The 18013-nt window shown below is 58.4% G+C and overlaps 1 protein-coding gene across 1 annotated transcript; it reads left to right on the forward strand.

Annotated features, from left to right (window-relative positions):
* The first annotated feature begins 3577 nt into the window (after positions 1 to 3577).
* On the forward strand, positions 3578 to 5004 carry LOC108932245 (ras-related protein Rap-2b). Its single transcript, XM_029255797.1, has one exon. It carries the CDS (start codon positions 4285 to 4287, stop codon positions 4834 to 4836), a length of 552 nt encoding a protein of 183 aa, XP_029111630.1. The 5' UTR covers positions 3578 to 4284; the 3' UTR covers positions 4837 to 5004.
* The last annotated feature ends 13009 nt before the right edge of the window (positions 5005 to 18013 follow it).

Genomic DNA, 18013 nt, shown 5'->3' on the forward strand with positions numbered 1-18013 from the left:
CAGGGGGTCACTTCTCCTGGAATAACTTGTGAGAATAAACAGGATTCTGTCCAATGCGACCCCCCGTCCATCAGCGGTGCCCCCCCCCCACCCCTACCCCCGCTGACGCTCAAGTCGACGCTCGTTGCATAAACGCGAGTCTCTCGGATCTTAAATATAGTCGTATGTGGCCTGCGTTTGTGTTTGTGTGGGAGGGAGGGAAGCAGAGAGGCTCCTGCCAAGAAGGACGGCGCTACGGCTGCTGTGGGGGACGATGTGTGACATAACAGGAAGCAAACGTGGAGTCAGAGACACGGGCAGGAGAAGAAGTGAGCTGCTGAGGGAAGGCTGGGGGAGGGGGGGCGGACAGGAGAGGGACAAGAGAGCGACATTCACGGACGGGAGATGGACACTCGGGGGACGGGAGAGGGACAGGGCGTCTCTGGACCGGCACCCTGAGAACAAACAGGCCTCTCGTCCTGCTGAAGCTCCGCCTCAAAGCTGTTTAAACCTTGACGGCCCGGAGAGGCTGCCGTGGTCCCACAATGCACTGCACCCCAGGACACCAAGACTCCAGGACCCCGTGCGCCGAGCACCGCTCACATGTCCTCCCGCTGCAGGGAGAAATGTGGCGCGGTTCCCACCTCCTACTGGAAATCAGAAGATCTAAATCTGAAGGTTTTATAAAAAGAATGGAGCCCCCCCCCCCACAAAAGTGGGAAATGGGGGGTCTTCACACGCAGCCCACACACCAGTCCACTGTCCCTGCTGTCCCCGCAGTCCCCAGTGCAGTACGAGCGAACGAAGGACGAGCACACACGTCTAGCACAGGTAAAGGAGGAGGAGGAGGAGCAGCAGGAGGGACACACATCAAGTGCCATCTCCCTTATTTACATACTCATTTACATATCTTTACATTAACAAGCACTAATAAACTCTGGTCTATGATATAATGTGTGATTCCATCAGCACATCAGCAGAACCACAGGATCCTTTGTCTCTTGTATATTTTTATGTTTTGTACTCACATTATGGCCATTTTCAGAAATACTGCGGTAAAGGGACACTGAATGCTACAAGACCCGGTCTTCCAAGGTCACTCGAGATCATGCTTTACGCTCCTCACCAAAAGTGATGCTACGCTGAGCTCTGTCATATCAGTGCAAATGCCCCCCCGCTCACTTGGCTCCCCAGGGGGCAGCACCACAGAACCCCTCATTACCGGCAGGGGTCCCTGGGGGGTCTGCGTCAAGATACAGCGACTCCATTGTGATGTCAGACTACAGTGAATGTAATGGATGCAGCTTCTGCCTTCCACCAGAAGGACATGGGTTCGAATCCCATCACCTACTGTAGTGCTGTTCCAGGTTTGCGTGTATTTATTTAGCAGACAGTTTTGTCCACAGCGACTTCCAGTGATCTCTGTGTAGGGTTATCAGCCCACACATCTTATTCACCACGGTGACTTACACTGCTAGATACACTTCTTACACTGGGTCACTCATCCATACATCAGTGGAACACACACACTCACTCTCTCTCTCTCTCTCTCTCTCTCTCTCTGTCTGTCACTCACACAAGATGGGTGAATCTGAACAGCATGTCTTTGGACTGTGGGAGGAAACCAGAGCTCCCGGAAGAAACCAACACAGACACAGGGAGAACATGCAAACTCCACACAGACTGAGCGAGGATCAAACCCATGTCCTCTCACACCACCCAGGGGATGTGAGACGGCAGCACTACTTGCTGTGGCACCATGCCGTCCGGTAATTACACTGAACTGATACAGTCAAAATTACCCTGCTGTGTAAATGGGTAAATCAGGGTAAGTGACTTTGGAGAAAAGACTCAGATTAATAAAAAAAATTAATTTTCTTGAGCAAATTAATAACTAAAATAATGAGAAAGATCCCGGAAAGATAAGAACGCGTGAGTGTGTGAGTTAGATGTTAATTGGATGTCAGAGTTTCTCCCTACACACACACATACACACACACTGGGATCATCAGTGACAAACTTGCGAGGGAAGTGTGTGTTGCTGAATGCAAAAGTCACATTTGGCACAATTAGTGTCCCTTTTCAGAGCCACTCATCAAAGTGTGTGTGTGTGTGTGTGTGTGTGTGTGTGTGTGTGTGTGTGTGTGTCATCTGCTTGCAGGACAGCCCTAGGTCTCAGTGTGTGTGAAAGGTAAACACCCCACATGCGAATGCACCCCCTCCTGGCTGAAGCCTAGGGTTGTTGACCATTGTGTGGCCCATCTGCCCCCCATGGAGAAAACTGAAGCGGTCCACCGGAGACCGCGACCCCCCACGGCGTCCCCCTCTTTCAGCAGGACCCCCGAAGGGGAGAAGTGCCGTGTGACCTGTGGGGTCCGCAAGGCCGACTGGCGAGGACAGCGACTGATCCTTTGCAGGCCCCTCCCCCGAATGGGAGGCCGTGGCCACACATAACCCTGGTAGAACCGAGTTCATGCAACACTTTGACCGCGGAAAATATCATTTTCTCATTGCTGCACACACACCTTTCCCATGTATGTAATTAATTTGAATAACGAGTGAAAACGAAGAGCGTCACGCTGGAGCCCCGCCCTTCAGGCCAGTTTACTGACCACATCTCTCACAGCAGCTGGAGGACACGCAAAGCCGCGCATGCCATCGTGTGTATGTGTGTGTGTGTGTGTGTGTGTGTGTGTGTGTGTGTGTGTGTGTGTGTGTGTGTGTGTGTGTGTGTGAACGATCCGAAAAGGCCGTTGAAACGGAGAAGTCGCCGCTCTGCTCTCTGCTCCATGTGGTTCCTCACTCATCGTCATATCAAAAGTGTCTTTGTTTCAATGTGGACAGGAAGTGGCACTTCTTTCGTTTCCCTTTTTACCATGGTCCTGTGATGATGTCACAGTAAACAGTAGTTTACAGTAAACACAGCCATAACCCCCATGTCTGGTACAAATCACTCTGGAATGTTCCTTGTTCCTCTTTGATGACGGATGCTGACTGATACCAGGCAAGCGGAGGCTCCGGGTGTGTCGCACAGGAAATGCCTACCTGCCCGCCAGCCCGACGTCTCGTACCTCAGGCAGGTGAGTCAGCCACGGGGGGGGGGGTTGGCACCGTGCCTCTCGGGGTTAGGGTAGGCCGGACGGGCCATCGCTGCGGTGACCGCCGCTCACGACAGACACACACACACAGGTCGTACCTGTCGGGGGACAGACGCACCTGACCATCACTGTTGCCGTGGTTTCAGCAGTATTCGGATGCCCCCCTCCTTCCCAGTTGATTTAAAACGCGCAAATTTGTTTCTGAAGATTTCTAGTTATAATTTAATAAAAACTTCCTGCATACCCCCTCCCCGCCCCAATTTGGAGAATCAGAGCCATTTTTTCATCATCTTTCTGTAGGGGGGGGAGAGGGGTCGGTGGGGGTCGGTGGGGGTCATTCATTAAACTTGCACCTTTACATGACGGGGGGGCAGCGACACACCGGAGCAGCACTGACGTGACGCTCGTATCCGTCAGCGCGAGCGATGACTGATCCCACGTGTCGTCACTGCCTGGGCCGATGACCGAGGTCACGTGCGACGGTCCCGAGCACCGCCGTCTCGGGTCCGATAAGAGCGCCTCCCTCCGCCCCTGTTTGCTCGTCCATCGCGCGCCTATCAAGCCTCTGCCCTGCCGAGTGTTTGCGGAGCGCGCCGGGGCGTGGCTCGCCCCTCTCGCCTCGCGCCTCGCGCCTCGCCACCAGCCACTCGCACCCGGACGGCGGCGGGACCGCGCGGCACGCAGCGCTGCGCCTTTAAGAGCACAGGAGGCGCCGCCGCTCGGCTCGTGACGCGAGGACGCGACGCAGCGCGCGACTACGACTACGACTAAGACGACGAGGACGACGAGGACGAGGACGACGACGAGGAGGGTGGCTGTGCGGACAGGAGGAGGGGGAAGAAGGGCGCGCGAGACGAGAGCTGCAAGAGGAGGGCAGGAGGAGGAGGCGATCGCGGACACACGATGAAAAGCGTCACGGAGGCGGCGACGAGCGCTCCTGTCGTCGTCGTTGTTGTTCTTGTTCTTGTTGTTGTCGTTCGGACCGCGACCGCCGCCGCCGCCGCGCCTCGGTCTCCCCGCCGCTGATGCCGGTGCGGCTCCTCCTCCACCTCCACCTCCACCTCCCCCTCGGCCCTCGCGCGCTCCACTCATCGTGTTGCACGACCGGCGGCGGCGTCACCACCACCGGCGTCTCGTGGAGCCGAGCCGCGAGCAGCAGCAGCAGCAGCGGCGGCGGCGCGAGCGCGAGCGCGGAGGGCGCGCGGCCATGAGGGAGTACAAGGTGGTGGTGCTCGGCAGCGGCGGCGTAGGCAAGTCGGCGCTCACGGTGCAGTTCGTCACGGGCTCCTTCATCGAGAAGTACGACCCCACGATCGAGGACTTCTACCGCAAGGAGATCGAGGTGGACTCGTCCCCGTCCGTCCTCGAGATCCTGGACACGGCGGGCACGGAGCAGTTCGCGTCCATGCGCGACCTCTACATCAAGAACGGCCAGGGCTTCATCCTCGTCTACAGCCTCGTGAACCAGCAGAGCTTCCAGGACATCAAGCCCATGCGCGAGCAGATCACGCGCGTCAAGCGCTACGAGCGCGTGCCCATGGTGCTCGTGGGCAACAAGGTGGACCTGGAGGGCGAGCGCGAGGTGTCGGCGGGGGAGGGCAAGGCGCTGGCCGACGAGTGGAGCTGCCCCTTCATGGAGACCTCGGCCAAGAACAAGAGCTCCGTGGACGAGCTCTTCGCCGAGATCGTGCGCCAGATGAACTACGCGAGCGCGCCCGACGGGGACGCGCGCTGCTGCTCCGCCTGCGCCATCCTCTAGGCGAGGAGGGCGGCTGCGGGGACGGGGAGTCGGCGGGACGCCGAGTGTGTGTGTGCGCGAGTCAGTGAGTGAGTGAGTCCGTGAGTGTGTGTGTGTGTGTGTGTGAGACGGAGACGGGAGAGACACCAGCGTCCCGCTGTCCCCCCCCCCCCCCCCCCCCCCCCCCCCACACTGTCAGCATCAGTGTATGAATATGAATATGAATATATATATCCGTGGACTCAAATTGAGGAGAGCAGTGTTTACATGGCAGGATACTTGAATGTTGTGGGCTCTAGACCCAGTGACTCCTCCTCCCTGCCGCTCGGGTCCCGGGTTCGACCTCTCGAACGGACCGCCGACTGCTACGCCATCAGGTCTTTATTCTGCTCATTATTATTATTATAGTTATTATTATAGTTATTATTATTATTGTTTGCTGCAAGTGTGTTACAGGGATCCCTCCTCGGGCGGGGGGGGGGGCGGGGCCTCCTCCATGGACCCCATCACAAGGGGTTACGTTCGGGCCGTTCGGCGTTGCTGAGGCAGTCTGGGCTGGACCTCAACCGTGACGCCCACGTGGACGTGGGGTCCAAACCGTGGACAATCTTGAGTAGAGGGGCGGCGGATGTGGATCGTCCTGCAGGAGAGTGAGCGAGCGAGCGAGAGAGAGAGAGAGGGAGAGAGCGAGAGCGCCCCCCGCCCCCCCAAGGGGGTCACACTCGTGTCCAGTGCCTTCCACACATCAGTTGTCAGTTCAGTGCCAATTTGAGTCCTGCGGGAGCCTGTTGCCGTGGCGACCCACGATGTCCCGGACTGGGTTCTCTGTATTGACCTGTCTGAGGACTGGACGGAGGATCCCTGCCCCCACCCCGGCACCCCTGTTCATGAGGAGGCCCTTCCTGCCCCCCCACCCCACCCCACCCCCTTTGATTGACACCCGCCGGTACTGGAATCTCCCGGAATGGACTCCTGGTTGCAGATGCACAGGATTTCATTTGCTTTTCTTTATGCCTTTTCTTTTGTTTTTAACCAGATGTGATGTTACCATGGAGATTCTAACCCGATTGTAACTGATCTCAGACCAGCCTTTGAACAGCTGTCTGTCTGTTTTAAGACTTTTAATACAAGTTCATTTGTTTAAAAAAAAAAAAAAAAAAAAAAACGACTCGTGCTCTTCCTGACTCGTGTGTTTTCTGACATCACGTGTGTTTTGTAACTGTGCTCCTGCCACTTTCCTCTTCCTGCTTGAGGTCATGTGACCTCAGGGGGGCTGCTGCTGTGGATCACGGCTCTTTCAGTAGCAGCCACCCGTTATTAGCACCTCACACCAATATGTGCGTGATGGTATTATGTGTTATTTATGGTAACACCGGGAGTGGCGTGCTTTCTGTGTGTGTGTGTGTGTGTGTGGGTGAGTGAGTGGGTGAGTGGGTGAGTGGGTGTGGCCAGAGCGGGGTAAACAGCGCTGTGCGAAGGATCCTCACCCATGTCCCTGTTCGTGCTCTGAGCATCCGGTTGCCGTCGCACACTTGCGCTTTAAGTGCTGCGCTGGCAAGTTGTGCTGCGATTGCAAAACTGCAGCTGTTATGTCAAGTGTTGGGGGTTCGAGTCCCAGAAGACACTGCGCCTTCAGTGACCGGTCCACCTGTGTTGCTATGTAGCGATCGGAGGTCTGAATGTGGTGGTGGCTCGGTGCGCTTCCTGTGCCGCCCTGCACGGTGCACTCAGCGTGGGTGCGACTCCTGTTTTCATTTGTCTCTTTAAAAGCTCGACGGCGAGGGGTCGCAGCCCCTCCGGTTGGCCGAACCGCTCTCCTCGTCCAGGCGGGACACGCAGGCGTGTCGGTGTATGAGTCAGCACCCGAGACAGCGGCTCTGCGCGCACCGACACGTCTCCTCGGGAAGGGGTGCGAGTCGCTGCGGGCCCGACGCGCGCCGGGGTGTTGCCTGCTCTAAGGCGCGATGGAGAAGGGGCGTGGCTCTTGGGCGGTGCGAGGGGGTCTTACCTGTTGCGGCATGTCCCCCCCCTCGTCTCGGCTCCATGTCCCTCTGCGGTATGTGTTGGCAGGCGCGATGTAACCCTTCCAAGGCTGGGATGGCAATATGACTAGAAAGTTGTTGGTTTAAGTCCCAGAGGAACGCAGTAAGTGTGTGACTGGTGTAAGAAAGCACTGTACACTGGTAAACAAGGCGTCGTACTCATGCTGCGGAAAAGCTCCTGTGCAAGAGACTCCTTTCTGTTCCTCGGTCTCTTATCGCCATGGCGAGGGCACGTTGCCGTGGCGATGTCTCCTGTTTGCTCTTGGTGGCACACGGGTGACGTCTGAGGCCAAGGGTGCGGTTGTGGGTTCCCGTCTCTGGGGGGGGCGCATCCCATTGGAGCTGGGGGGCTCTGTTCTGAGGGGAGGTGAACCCGCTTGGGACTCAGATCCTTTAACAGCAGCGAACCTGAACGCAAGTGGAGAAGCGGGCCTCTGTATCTGTGTCTGTGAGAGAGAGAGCGAGAGAGAGATAAGCCCCCCCGGCCCATTTGACGTGGGCGGTGTGCCTCTTGTGCACTCGCTCCGATCACACACTCGCACCGCAGTTCAGCTCTGGACGCGGTGAGTGTGAAGACGATGCTGCGTGAAGGCGCAGCGCGGCGTTGGGACGCATCACCTGCCCCCTTAGAACATCTGGCCTCTCACGTCCCGCAGTGTGTGTTTCCCTTGTGGAGGGTGCTGCGATGAGCCCCCCCCCCCGGCGTTGTGTGTGTTCGGGGCTCTCAAGTGTCGGTTGTGCGTGACGGTGAGAGGAGCTCCGTCCTGTTATCGGGCCCGAGCCGCGTGTCCCCAGGACCGCAGGGCAGGGCACCCGTTGCACTGCCTCACCCCGCTCGCCCGCTCGCTCGCTGGCTCTCGCGGGAAACCCCTGGATTCCTGTCGTGTTTGTCGTGCCGCGCGGCCGACCGCCAGGGCCTGTCTGAGCGCCGAGCCCCGGCCGACACGTCCCGACAGAGCGTCCCGCCGACGGCGGCGCGAGGAATGTCGGCGTGCAAAAGCGAGCGGCGTGTTGTTTGAACACGCGTGTTCCCGACCCTCGCTCCGTCGGTCCGCTCCGGTTCTGACCACTCGGGCCTTCTGGGTGATCCCTCTGAGACGGCTCTTTCCCAGCCCCGTGCTGCAGGGAACAAAAACGGGGGTCAGGGCTTCCTGTGGGGTGGGGTGGGGTGGGGAGGGGTGCGGGGTGTGCGGAGGAGCCTGACCGAAGCAGAGTCTCCGTCCCAGCGGCTGGACCTCGGCGCCCTGCTGACCACGCCCCACACAGGAAGGAGTGTGTGTGAGTTTCACATCCTCCCCACCCAGGAAGTGCTGCCAACTTGATGAGCTAGCACAAGTAAGACCGCACACTGGAACCCGTGTCCAGGCGGTGCTCGTCCTTCTTGGTGATGCTGCTATGAGGACGTGACTATTGCCATGATAAGAGCGTCGCCTGTGGTGGATGAGCACCCGCTTCTTTCAGCAACACATGGTTTTGGACTCCGTAGTTGTGGTGGAAGGGGCCTGGAACATCCCCCGTGCCGGCGGCCCCTGCACTGGTGTGTGTGTGTGTGTGTGTGTGTGTGTGTGTGTGTGTGTGCGTGTGTGTGTGTGTGTGCGTGTGCGCGCACGCGCGCTGTCCTCCCTTCTGACACCTCATTCAATGCGTCTGTCTGTGTGAGGACACCCCTCCCCCCAGCTCCCTAAGACACTGGGATCAGTTTGAAACCCACATTTCTTTCCTTTGACGCTTTTCTCCAAAGTCACTTCCAGTCTTGAGCTACTTACACCAATTTACCCATTAACACAGCAGGGTAAATTTTACTGCATCAGTTCAGGGTAAATAGCCCGCCGAAGGGTGCTGCATCAGGAGGAGGGACTGGAGTGCAGGACTTCACTCTGCTCTTACACCGGTAACGGGGCTGGAGCTGAGCTTCCGGAACTTTCCGTCTGACGGGAAGTCAGAAGTGTGTGTGTGCGTGCGCGTCCCTCACAGGCGTGCGTTCTCACTCTCGTGCAGCTCAGACGAAGGTCCTCCGTGACAGTGTGTGAACCGGCAGTGACCCAACACGCCCCTGAAGTACCGTGGTATTTATTTTGCTTTTTTGTTAATGTTCTCCAACTGCTCGTTCCCATGGCGGGGGGGGGCCTGAGCAGTGGCGCCGCCAGAGGACGCATCCTACGCCGGGCGCAGGGGACTCGTCCGAATGAATACAGGGTCTCACCCCGGTAAAACGGGAGCACAGAACGGAGACGAGCCGCACGCTCGTCCTCAGGGCTGCACTCTGACACGCACGCACGGACGCACACTCCCGGCTGGGCGACAACGCTGAGCTCCGCTTAGGAAAGCCCGCCTCCAGGACTCATTTGACTCCGCCCAAACGGGACCGGCATTCCGAAGGTGTCTCGCGGACGGACTCGGACTCCACGCAAATCTCAGGCGGACCGTGCGGCTCGAACCCGGAGCCGTGGCGGATCGGACTCTCTGCGTCTGCAAGCGCGTTCGAGCTCTCGGCCAGGAAGGAAGGAAGGGTGGGTCCTTGTGGGACTTCCTGTCTTGCGGCAGCTCCGCGTGGTGCTGCTCACACACTCGCGCGCACGCACGCACCGTGCAGCTGCAGCACATTTCCCCACACGAAGACACCCGGGGTCAGAGGTCAAAGGCTTCTTGGGTGTGTCAGCAGTTAGTTTGCAGCTCTTTATCATTTCACGCTTTTAACGATCGTTCGTTACACACGCACTTGTTTAGCGAACGCACGCAGAACACACCTCTTTTACACAAGCTCAAGTGTCTTTGAGAAGGCCCGATGTTCACGTCGCTGAAAGGGAAGTTGGAGGCTTGCAGGTGCCGCGGCGGTTAAAGTCGCAGCCCTTGCACCCAGAAGACTTGGGTTTGAGTCCCGGCTATGGTACACGAGAGCAGGAACTTTATTCCGGACCGAAGCAGTAAAAATCACCCTCTTATACAGCAGAAATGGGTAAATCAGCGTTAGCGGCCGCCTGGGGTGAGCGGTTGAGCGAGAGAGCGAGCCGCCTCCCGGTCCACCTGGGTAACTCCGCTGGGCGGAGGCTCGGTCGGTGGGTCGGTGGGTCGGGTCACGTCGCGGTTCGGTGCTTCGTACGGGAGCCAGAAACCCGTAGAACGTCCGCAATGATTTCCCACAATCCCCTGCAGCAGCCTGGCTGACCGCTCCAAAGTCATTAAGGGTCCTGCCATATGGGCTCAGGACTTTACGCTAACTCCCCCTACCCCCCGGGGGGGACCCCACCCCCAAGTCGGCTGTGCGAGGGGAGGCTGTCAGCCGCTCTGTCTGGTTGGTGGGGGGTGGGATGGGGTGGGATGGGGTACCCCCCCAGCCCCGGCTTTGGATTTCTTACCCGCGTCTCCGCACGGCTCCCTGGCGACCCCCCGCCCCCCCCCAGGGATCACGCTGTTGCCACCGAAAGGAGGGACACCGTTCACCTATTTGCGGTTTGCCCCCCTTGTCCCTGGTTTCACCTGTGGCCAAAATTCATGAGATGAACTCCAGGGAGCTGATTCTGTGTGTGTGTGTGTGTGTGTGGGGGGGGGAGGGGAGACGGCGCTCCAGCGCTCCAAGTGCTATGAGACGGCAGTTTGGTGAAAGACCGTCCCACACACTGCCGTCCATCTGTCCGACCGGGATGCTGTCCTCAGGGGATTTGGACTGAGTGCGCCTGTGTGTGTGTGTGTGTGTGTGTGTGTGTGTGTGTGTTACTGTGTGTGTGACTGAGTGCACACAGACGGCGCCCCTGTCCGGAGTGTGAACCACACACGCTGGGCACCCACCCCACCCTGGTGTCGCAAGGCACTGAAACAGGAACTGAGCTGAAGGGCTAATTCCAGTATCAGTGGCATCACAAACAACTGACTGCTCTGTGACACAAGACACACACACACACACACACACACACACACGCCTTGCAGCAATTACTGGTGGATGAAAACATGTCGTTGAGAGACAGTTGAAACACAAGTCTGGGACCACATCCGTTACAGAGCCCTCCCTACGTTCAGAGTGTGTAACATAGTGTTCACGGGGCTTCCGATGGGCAGGACCCTGTGCGCCAGACACACACCACGTTGACCGAGTGGACCACACGGAGGGCAACCCCCCAGGAGAGAGAGTGTTCAACTGATTTACCCATTTATACAGCAGGGTAATTTTTACTGTAATTCAGCATACGTACCTCGATCAAGTGTATCGCAACAGAAGGTGGGGATCGGAACCCAGGTGCTATGAATGTAAGGCAGCAACTGCATCTGCTGCTCCATCACCTTCACGTATCGTACCCCCGCTACGACTCCATGCGGAAGGGACGGAGAGGACTGTGGGATGCCTGTGCGGGGGTGTTGAGGAGTGTGTGTTAGCGATGTGTGTTTCGCCAGATACTTGTTCTGAAAGTGTTTTAGTGGCGCTGGGTGTGGTTTTCGAGGGAACCCTGGTCCTTCACTGTCCCTGTGATGAACCTGTGTGTGTGTGTGTGTGTGTGTGTGTGTGTGTGTGAGAGAGAGAGTGTGAACCATAATGGTTACAAACAGCCCATAAAGCAACACACTTTGGGAAGTGAGAGCCACGTGGTCCTCCTCATCAGCGACATGCGAAGCGGCGGGCGGAGCTACTTTGTGCTCGAACCCTCGATTCTCCTCCCACTTGGTGTGACGGTGACCCGCGGCGACGCGCTTTGTCTCCTGAGGCTCGGCTGCCGTTACGGCAGGTGGGAGGTGAGCAACGGGATCGAAAGTGAGGCGTTTCACCGCGAAACAGCAATCTGCAGGCACCAGTTGCCGTGGCAACCTAGCAGTCGGGTGACAACACGTGGGTTCGGCCGGAGGACCTGCAGGGTCGGCTCGCCTTTCGGGGCGTTTCTCGCCTCCGTGGACTTGCGGATGGGGTGCGTGATGAGTCCCCCCAACAGGAAGCAAGACGGAGCCTGTGTGTACCGTGCGGTTCTCCCTTAACCGTTTGCACACACCTGTTGGGCCCTTGCCGAGCTGGGCGGGAGGCCTTTCGCTTCCTGTTGCCGACCTCACACAGGAAGTGGTTGGCAGCGGTGCAGGAGTCACCGTGAGGTGAAAACCCCCCGCTCATAGCCGAGCTCGGGGCAAACGCACCTCGGGCCCCGTCGACTGCCTTTACCACGTGTGCGTGGACCGCTCGTGACCGCGGGTACGGTGGAGCGCGTTCACTCGCGACGCGTCGAGCCGAGAGCCCCGCTCGGTCCTCGCCGTCCACGAGGTCTCCGCGCCGGGTCCTACGCGCAGACTGGGGTTCGAGAAGGCTCGAAAGAGGCACGCTTTTGCAGTCGTGTTGAAGAACGTCTAACGAGCACAAGCGCGACCGTGCGCTGCCGTCGAGAGTCGTGGCAAAAAAGCAAACGGATGTTTTTTTCAGTCTGCTCGTGCAGCAGGAGCACAGTCTGCGCCTCTGTGCTCCGTCGGCCCGCGTCTCTGACAGACAGTGCCCAACGTGCGGTTTGGACCGTGTGCGAGACCGCACCGAGCGCGCGGCCACATCAGCTGCTCACGCTTATGGAGGCCCAGAGTGCAGCAGGAGGACCCCCAGCATCATTGTCCAGAGCCACATAAAGGGGTTATTTTCTCTGTGACCCCCCCCCCCCCCCCCCCCACTCTCTGTGCCACTCGCCCCCGTGCCTGTGGGACACACTGGAGCATTTGTCACCGAGTGGCACACAGGAACGCCTCATTGTGCCACATCGTCCCACTAACACAATGCATAAAGACACAGTGACCATGGGAGGGACACACGCACAAACATAGATAGATAGATAGATAGATAGATAGATAGATAGATAGATAGTGGATCCCCCCCAACAACCCCCGTGTCTCACAGGAACCCCCGCGCTGAAATGTGTCACATGTACACGAAGGTCCACATTTCAACACGTTCATTTCTTTTAGCTTAAAAATGGGGGAAAAAGAGGGTGTTTGCGAATGTGTGTGTGTGTGTGTGTGTGTGTGTGTGTGGAGAGTGTGTCAGTCAGTGAGTCACTGCTGGATCGCGGCGCCGCAGCCTTTCATTAGGAGCAGAAATAGCCGACTGCTCTTTGTCTGCTGCGCCGAGCACCGAGGGGGCGGAACAGCACAGAGAGCCTTCGCACCCAGAGCCGCGGCTCCCGCTGCTCCAGCGAGGCCCTCTCCGCTGGCTAGGAACAAGTGTTGGGCCACTGCAAGTGTGTCTCTGTGTGTGTGTGCGTGTGCGAGAGTGTGCGCGCCCTTCGCGGCAGCGCCATCTCTCCGCGCTGCGTGGGCGCGCAGATGAGCAGCGATGAGCGGCAGACCGTGGGCTCGGGAACTGTCTGAGGGCCAGATCTCCTACTGCGGGCGCACGAGAAGCACCGAGAGCCCCGTGTTCAGAGCCCCGTCTCTCGAACCCGCAGCCGCTCACGATTGTTAACGCTGCAAACAGACACGAGGAGCGCACCGAGCACGGTGGGGCGGAGCTGCGGCCGAGCGGCGCTCTTCCGGCGGTAGCGGTGAAAACACCTGCTGTATCTCCCCCGTGGCTCCGACCTCACAAAGGTGACTCGGCACTAACCCCCCGTCCTGCTCGCACCGCCGGCGAGGGCATTGTGGGCCTTTGGCGACTCGGAGCCGTCGCCAGAGCGGAACGAAGGGTCACCTGAACATCCCACCAGATGGTTGTTGGTTCGGAGCCCCAGAGAGCAAATGCTTTTGCGCCCCCAAGGAAGGGCGCCGTCATCTCTGTATACGATTTGATTGCATTTTTCTGCATTTTTAACTCTTGCAGCTCAGAGTTTGACTGCAATGCGGAGGCGGGAGACGTTGCTGCCGGATCATGACGGTCTCAAAAGAGCTGATGTCATCCAGGATGACCTCACAGTGGGCGTGTCCAGTCTTTCCTCCCGCTGGTCACTGTCGCCCACGATTGGCCAACAAGTGTCACGCGATGTCGCTCAGGACCACCGAGAGCCGTACGGCTTCGTGTTTCGCCGGCTGGCGTGAGCGCCGCGCTGCCGCGCATCCTCATTGGCCAGCCGCGCTCCCAAAACCAACGACATCACAAGGGACGAAGTCATCGTCTCCAGTGACCGACACGGTAGCTGGGACGCGTGACATGTTTCGTATCGCATCAGATCCTCGGAAAGTTCTAGAGAGACAGTCGGCGCTCAAAACTGCGAGAATGTGGCATTTCAGTGGTGCACAGCTTCTCCCACGTGTGTCTGCCGAGGAGTCGGGACACAAGGGACGCGATCGCTGGGAGACACCACTGGACACGTGTCCTTCTTCAATATCGTTGTCTCACTGTTTCCACTCATTTCGGTTGCTGTCACTTGAGGGAACCTTGACGCAGGTCCGGCGCAGGGTCGCGGTGGTCCGGGGCCTATCCTGGAAGCAGAGGGTGCGCGGGACGGGACCCCGGTCCATGACGTGCGGAGGAAAGCAGCGGCTCTGGCTCTGTTGCTTACGCTCGTGAATCTGGGGATCCGTTGAGCAACTCTGAGCTGATGTCACACGACGTCCTCTCGTCCTCTCGTCCCCGGGGCCCCGAGCCCCGCCGCCCCTGGACAGCAGCCCACATTACAGGCCGGTGACATCAGGCCTCGATGAGTACGGAACGGCACGAGACGTCGGCGCTGCCTGGAGGAGCAAGGAGGAAGCGCAGCAGAGCGGCTCCCCGACCGCGCGGCACGAAAGCGTCCGAGCGACGCCGTCAGCCTGTGAGCGCAGAGCCGCCCCGGAGCTCCGTGACGCGACGACGCAGCGCGGCATTGTGGGAAGGCGAGGCCGGCGGAACGTCCGCGGGCGGGACGAGGACACCCTGGAGGCAACGTCCCGCCGCCGAGAAGAACGGCTCCGCGTCTCTCCGTCAGGCTTCGTCTCCGTATCTGAGGGAGCAACACGCAGACGGAGCGCTGATGGAAACGTCCTCTCCTGGGGATCGGGGGTCAAAGGTCACTGGATTCCCTGCCTGCTGACACCTGACATGTCAAACAGAGTCTGTTTGCTCCGCGTTGGTTCTTTTCTTCCGCTTCTGTTCTGTTCAGGAAGTTCACTTCAGCTCAGTGTGATGATACACGTGTGCAGCCGCTTCCTCTGTCACACGTGTGTGTGTGTGTGTGTGGTACCGAGAGGCAGCCAGAGTGCAGTCTGGGTAATGAACCTGTCAGGGTCCCCAGGGGGCCACGTCTGCGGCCCTCGCTCCTCATCGCTGAGCCTCTTCCCGTCCACTTTGATCTGAGCCGATTACTGCAGCCATTATCCTTGTTAGTCTGACTGACGTGACACACACACACACACACACACACACACACACACTTGCAGATGTGAGTTACTGTTATACATGTGTGTAATTACAGGCGTTTCTCGCTCCATCGCTCACGTTCATCGCTCACATTCTCCGTTGGGGGGTCGTTATTCAGACTGGGGGGGTGCGGGGGGGTTCCGTCACCGCCCCCCGGTCCCTCCCGCTGACAGGCAACCCGGTGCTTTGCCGACTGAGATGGAGCAAATCCATCAAAAACAGTTCCTGTGTGTGTACGTGCCTGTGTTTGTGGACGTCTGTATGCGAGAGTGTGCGTCACAGGTGTGTGGTGAACGATGCTGCTGACAGGCTGTGAGAGGACACTTCTGATTGGCTGCTCAAGGGACAGCGACAGGATGAAGTCGAAGGGAACACGCTGCCGTGACGTCCGTCTCACCGATGGAATTTTACTGTTGGGGCCCCTCCCCCTTCGCTTCCTGCACGGGGCACCGCGATTGGCTGCTCCTGTGCCGCAACTGGCCTATCGCACAGCCTCGTTGGTGCGCGCGCGTGTGAATCCTAAAGAGCCGATGATACCGAGGTGTCAATAATAATGTGAGTGGCCCCAAACTTCCTGCCCTCACTGTGGGAACCGTACTTGTTGCGAGTAGAACCGGGGTCAACCCCAGGTCAATCCAGGACCAAACACGGACTAAACCACGATTCAAACAGGACCAGTCAAGGGCGAGTTTTGTGCCCCCCACCTGTTTTTCTGCCACTTGCTGTCAGAGGCTCCACAGCGAACGTGGCTTCGTGCTCGAACCCTTGTCGTACACGCGCACGCACACACACACACACACACTCAGAGGCTTTGGTTCCGTGCCTGCGCAGCGCTGGGAGTTTGAACACACACACACGCATCTGAGCTTGGCGTGTCTTCGTAGAGCACGGATCGCTGTCTCCGTGAGGCCCCGCGTGCCGATCTCTCGTCCCGAGGGCGCGTTCTCCGAGCGTAGGCCTCAAACCTTCCGCCCGCCGGCGCCTCCGCCAGCACTTCCTCATCTGAGCGCGAGTCACGCGCCTTCGCTCACGCTTCCTCTACGAAAAGACCGATGAGCAATCAGATCGGAAAAGCAGCCGCCGCATCCGCCGCGCACTTTGACCCCTGCGTGACCTCTTCAGGGTCGTGCCCGTAGGAGCGTTTTTGCACCCGGGCCGCGACCGCCTGCGACCGCCTGCGTGAACGCAACCAGCCGAGCTGAATCCCACAGGCCCCTGCAGAGTGGTCGGCATTTTTGGCCACAGCAATCTTTCTGCAACTGCGGAAAAGAGTGATTTTCATTGCACAACTTCCACTTCTGCTCTTTCTTCTGGATGCGGTGTGACGAAACCGAGCAGAAGGATCGGTGCCGGTCGTATCTCACTGACCGAATGCGTGGAGCCATCGGAACAAACGGCATGCCGGCGCTGGGCCGCTCGCGCGTTTCCGGAGGATGAGCGACACCTTCCTGCCAGTCGCCCCCCCACCCCAGCAAGGCTGGACCCCCCAGAGTGGCTAATCTCTACAACCAGGGGCCAATTAAGTGACTAGCGAAGAGGATTAAGGAGACTAATGAGGGGCGTCGCCCAGAGCGAAGGGGGATGAGCGACACCGACAGCCGGTGACTGTCCTCGCAGCTGCCGGGGGTCCCGTCTGCCGGCCGTGTCGGAGGAGCGGTTTTGCGTGCGGAGAATTGCGGTTCGTAACCATCGCAAAAGTGGCATTTTATTTTAATGGCGAACAGAATGACATCCTCAGCAGTCTCTCTCACACACGCAGCTACTTACTCTGATTTACTCACTTATGCAGCAGGGTCATTTTTAGTGTATCAAATTAGGGTGAGTGCCTTCATCAAGGGTACTACGGCATGAGATGGGATTCGAACCTCGAACCTTTAAGTTCTAACGGAGCGGCACTAACTACAGTGTCAGCGACACTCTTGGAAGCGGACGGGTGTCGACATCTTTGTTTCCAGCACATGGGGAGCAGCAGCAGGAGGGAGCGAAACCCTCCCCGGGGGGGGGCGGGCGCTTAAGGTTCCGAACCCAGACGTGCACTTGCTACCCAACTGAAACAGGCCGGCATTCACTCAGCTTCCATGAGTGGATCGTGACCCAGGCCTGCTTTAGCGTTTTCTTACTTTGCAAAGCAGAAAAGCGAGAGACACTTTTCCCCATTGCTCTTTACCTGGTAAGTTAGCGAACTTTCGTTGGTTCCAAGCGCAAACACACTCACACGCTCGCACCAATAAAACCAAAGTATAGCTCGCCCCCTGCTGGCCATGTCCTGTCACTATTCTCAGAGCGGCTGGGCTGATGCTCTTACGGAAATCGAGAGGTCCGTTGTCCCGTGTCCCCCGTCCCCTCAGCCGGACACTGACTGAATCTGTTAGGTCACTGCTGGCCTCATGAGTTTGGACCTCAGAACTCGCCCTGGTCGGAGCAGGAGACCCTCTGTGACCTCTGGGGCACCTCGACCCAGGACGCAGGGTTTTGGGGTCGCTCCGGTGCGCTGTGGTACAGGGTGCTAAAACACGGTGCAGCGTGTGGTACAGCATGGTACAGCATGGTACAGCATGTTCCTGCTTCCACCCCCTCACTGCTGATGTGACTCATCCCAATGATGTGAGACAGAAGCAGGACATCATCGCCTGGGGGGGGGGGGGGGCGGTCGCTCAGGAGCCGAGAGAGGGAAGAGACCTGGACTGGGCCTGGAAGAAGGAAAGGAGAGAGTGAGTGAGTGTGTGTGTGTGCGTGTGTGTGTGTGTGTGCGTGTCCTGTCCTTCACTGCTTCAGGTTAAATGTTCCAATAGTTGAATCTTCGCCCCTTGTTCACACTTTTTCACAGCTCTGCATCACTGGTTCCCCCTACTGGTCCAATGTGACCAAACAG

The sequence above is a fragment of the Scleropages formosus genome, chromosome 10 (assembly GCF_900964775.1).
Source record: "Scleropages formosus chromosome 10, fSclFor1.1, whole genome shotgun sequence".
Classification (NCBI taxonomy): Eukaryota; Metazoa; Chordata; class Actinopteri; order Osteoglossiformes; family Osteoglossidae; genus Scleropages; species Scleropages formosus.

Bases quoted from the DNA above. Each gene is read 5' to 3' on its own strand.
- LOC108932245 (XM_029255797.1), top strand. From the start codon at position 4,285: ATGAGGGAGTACAAGGTGGTGGTGCTCGGCAGCGGCGGCGTAGGCAAG.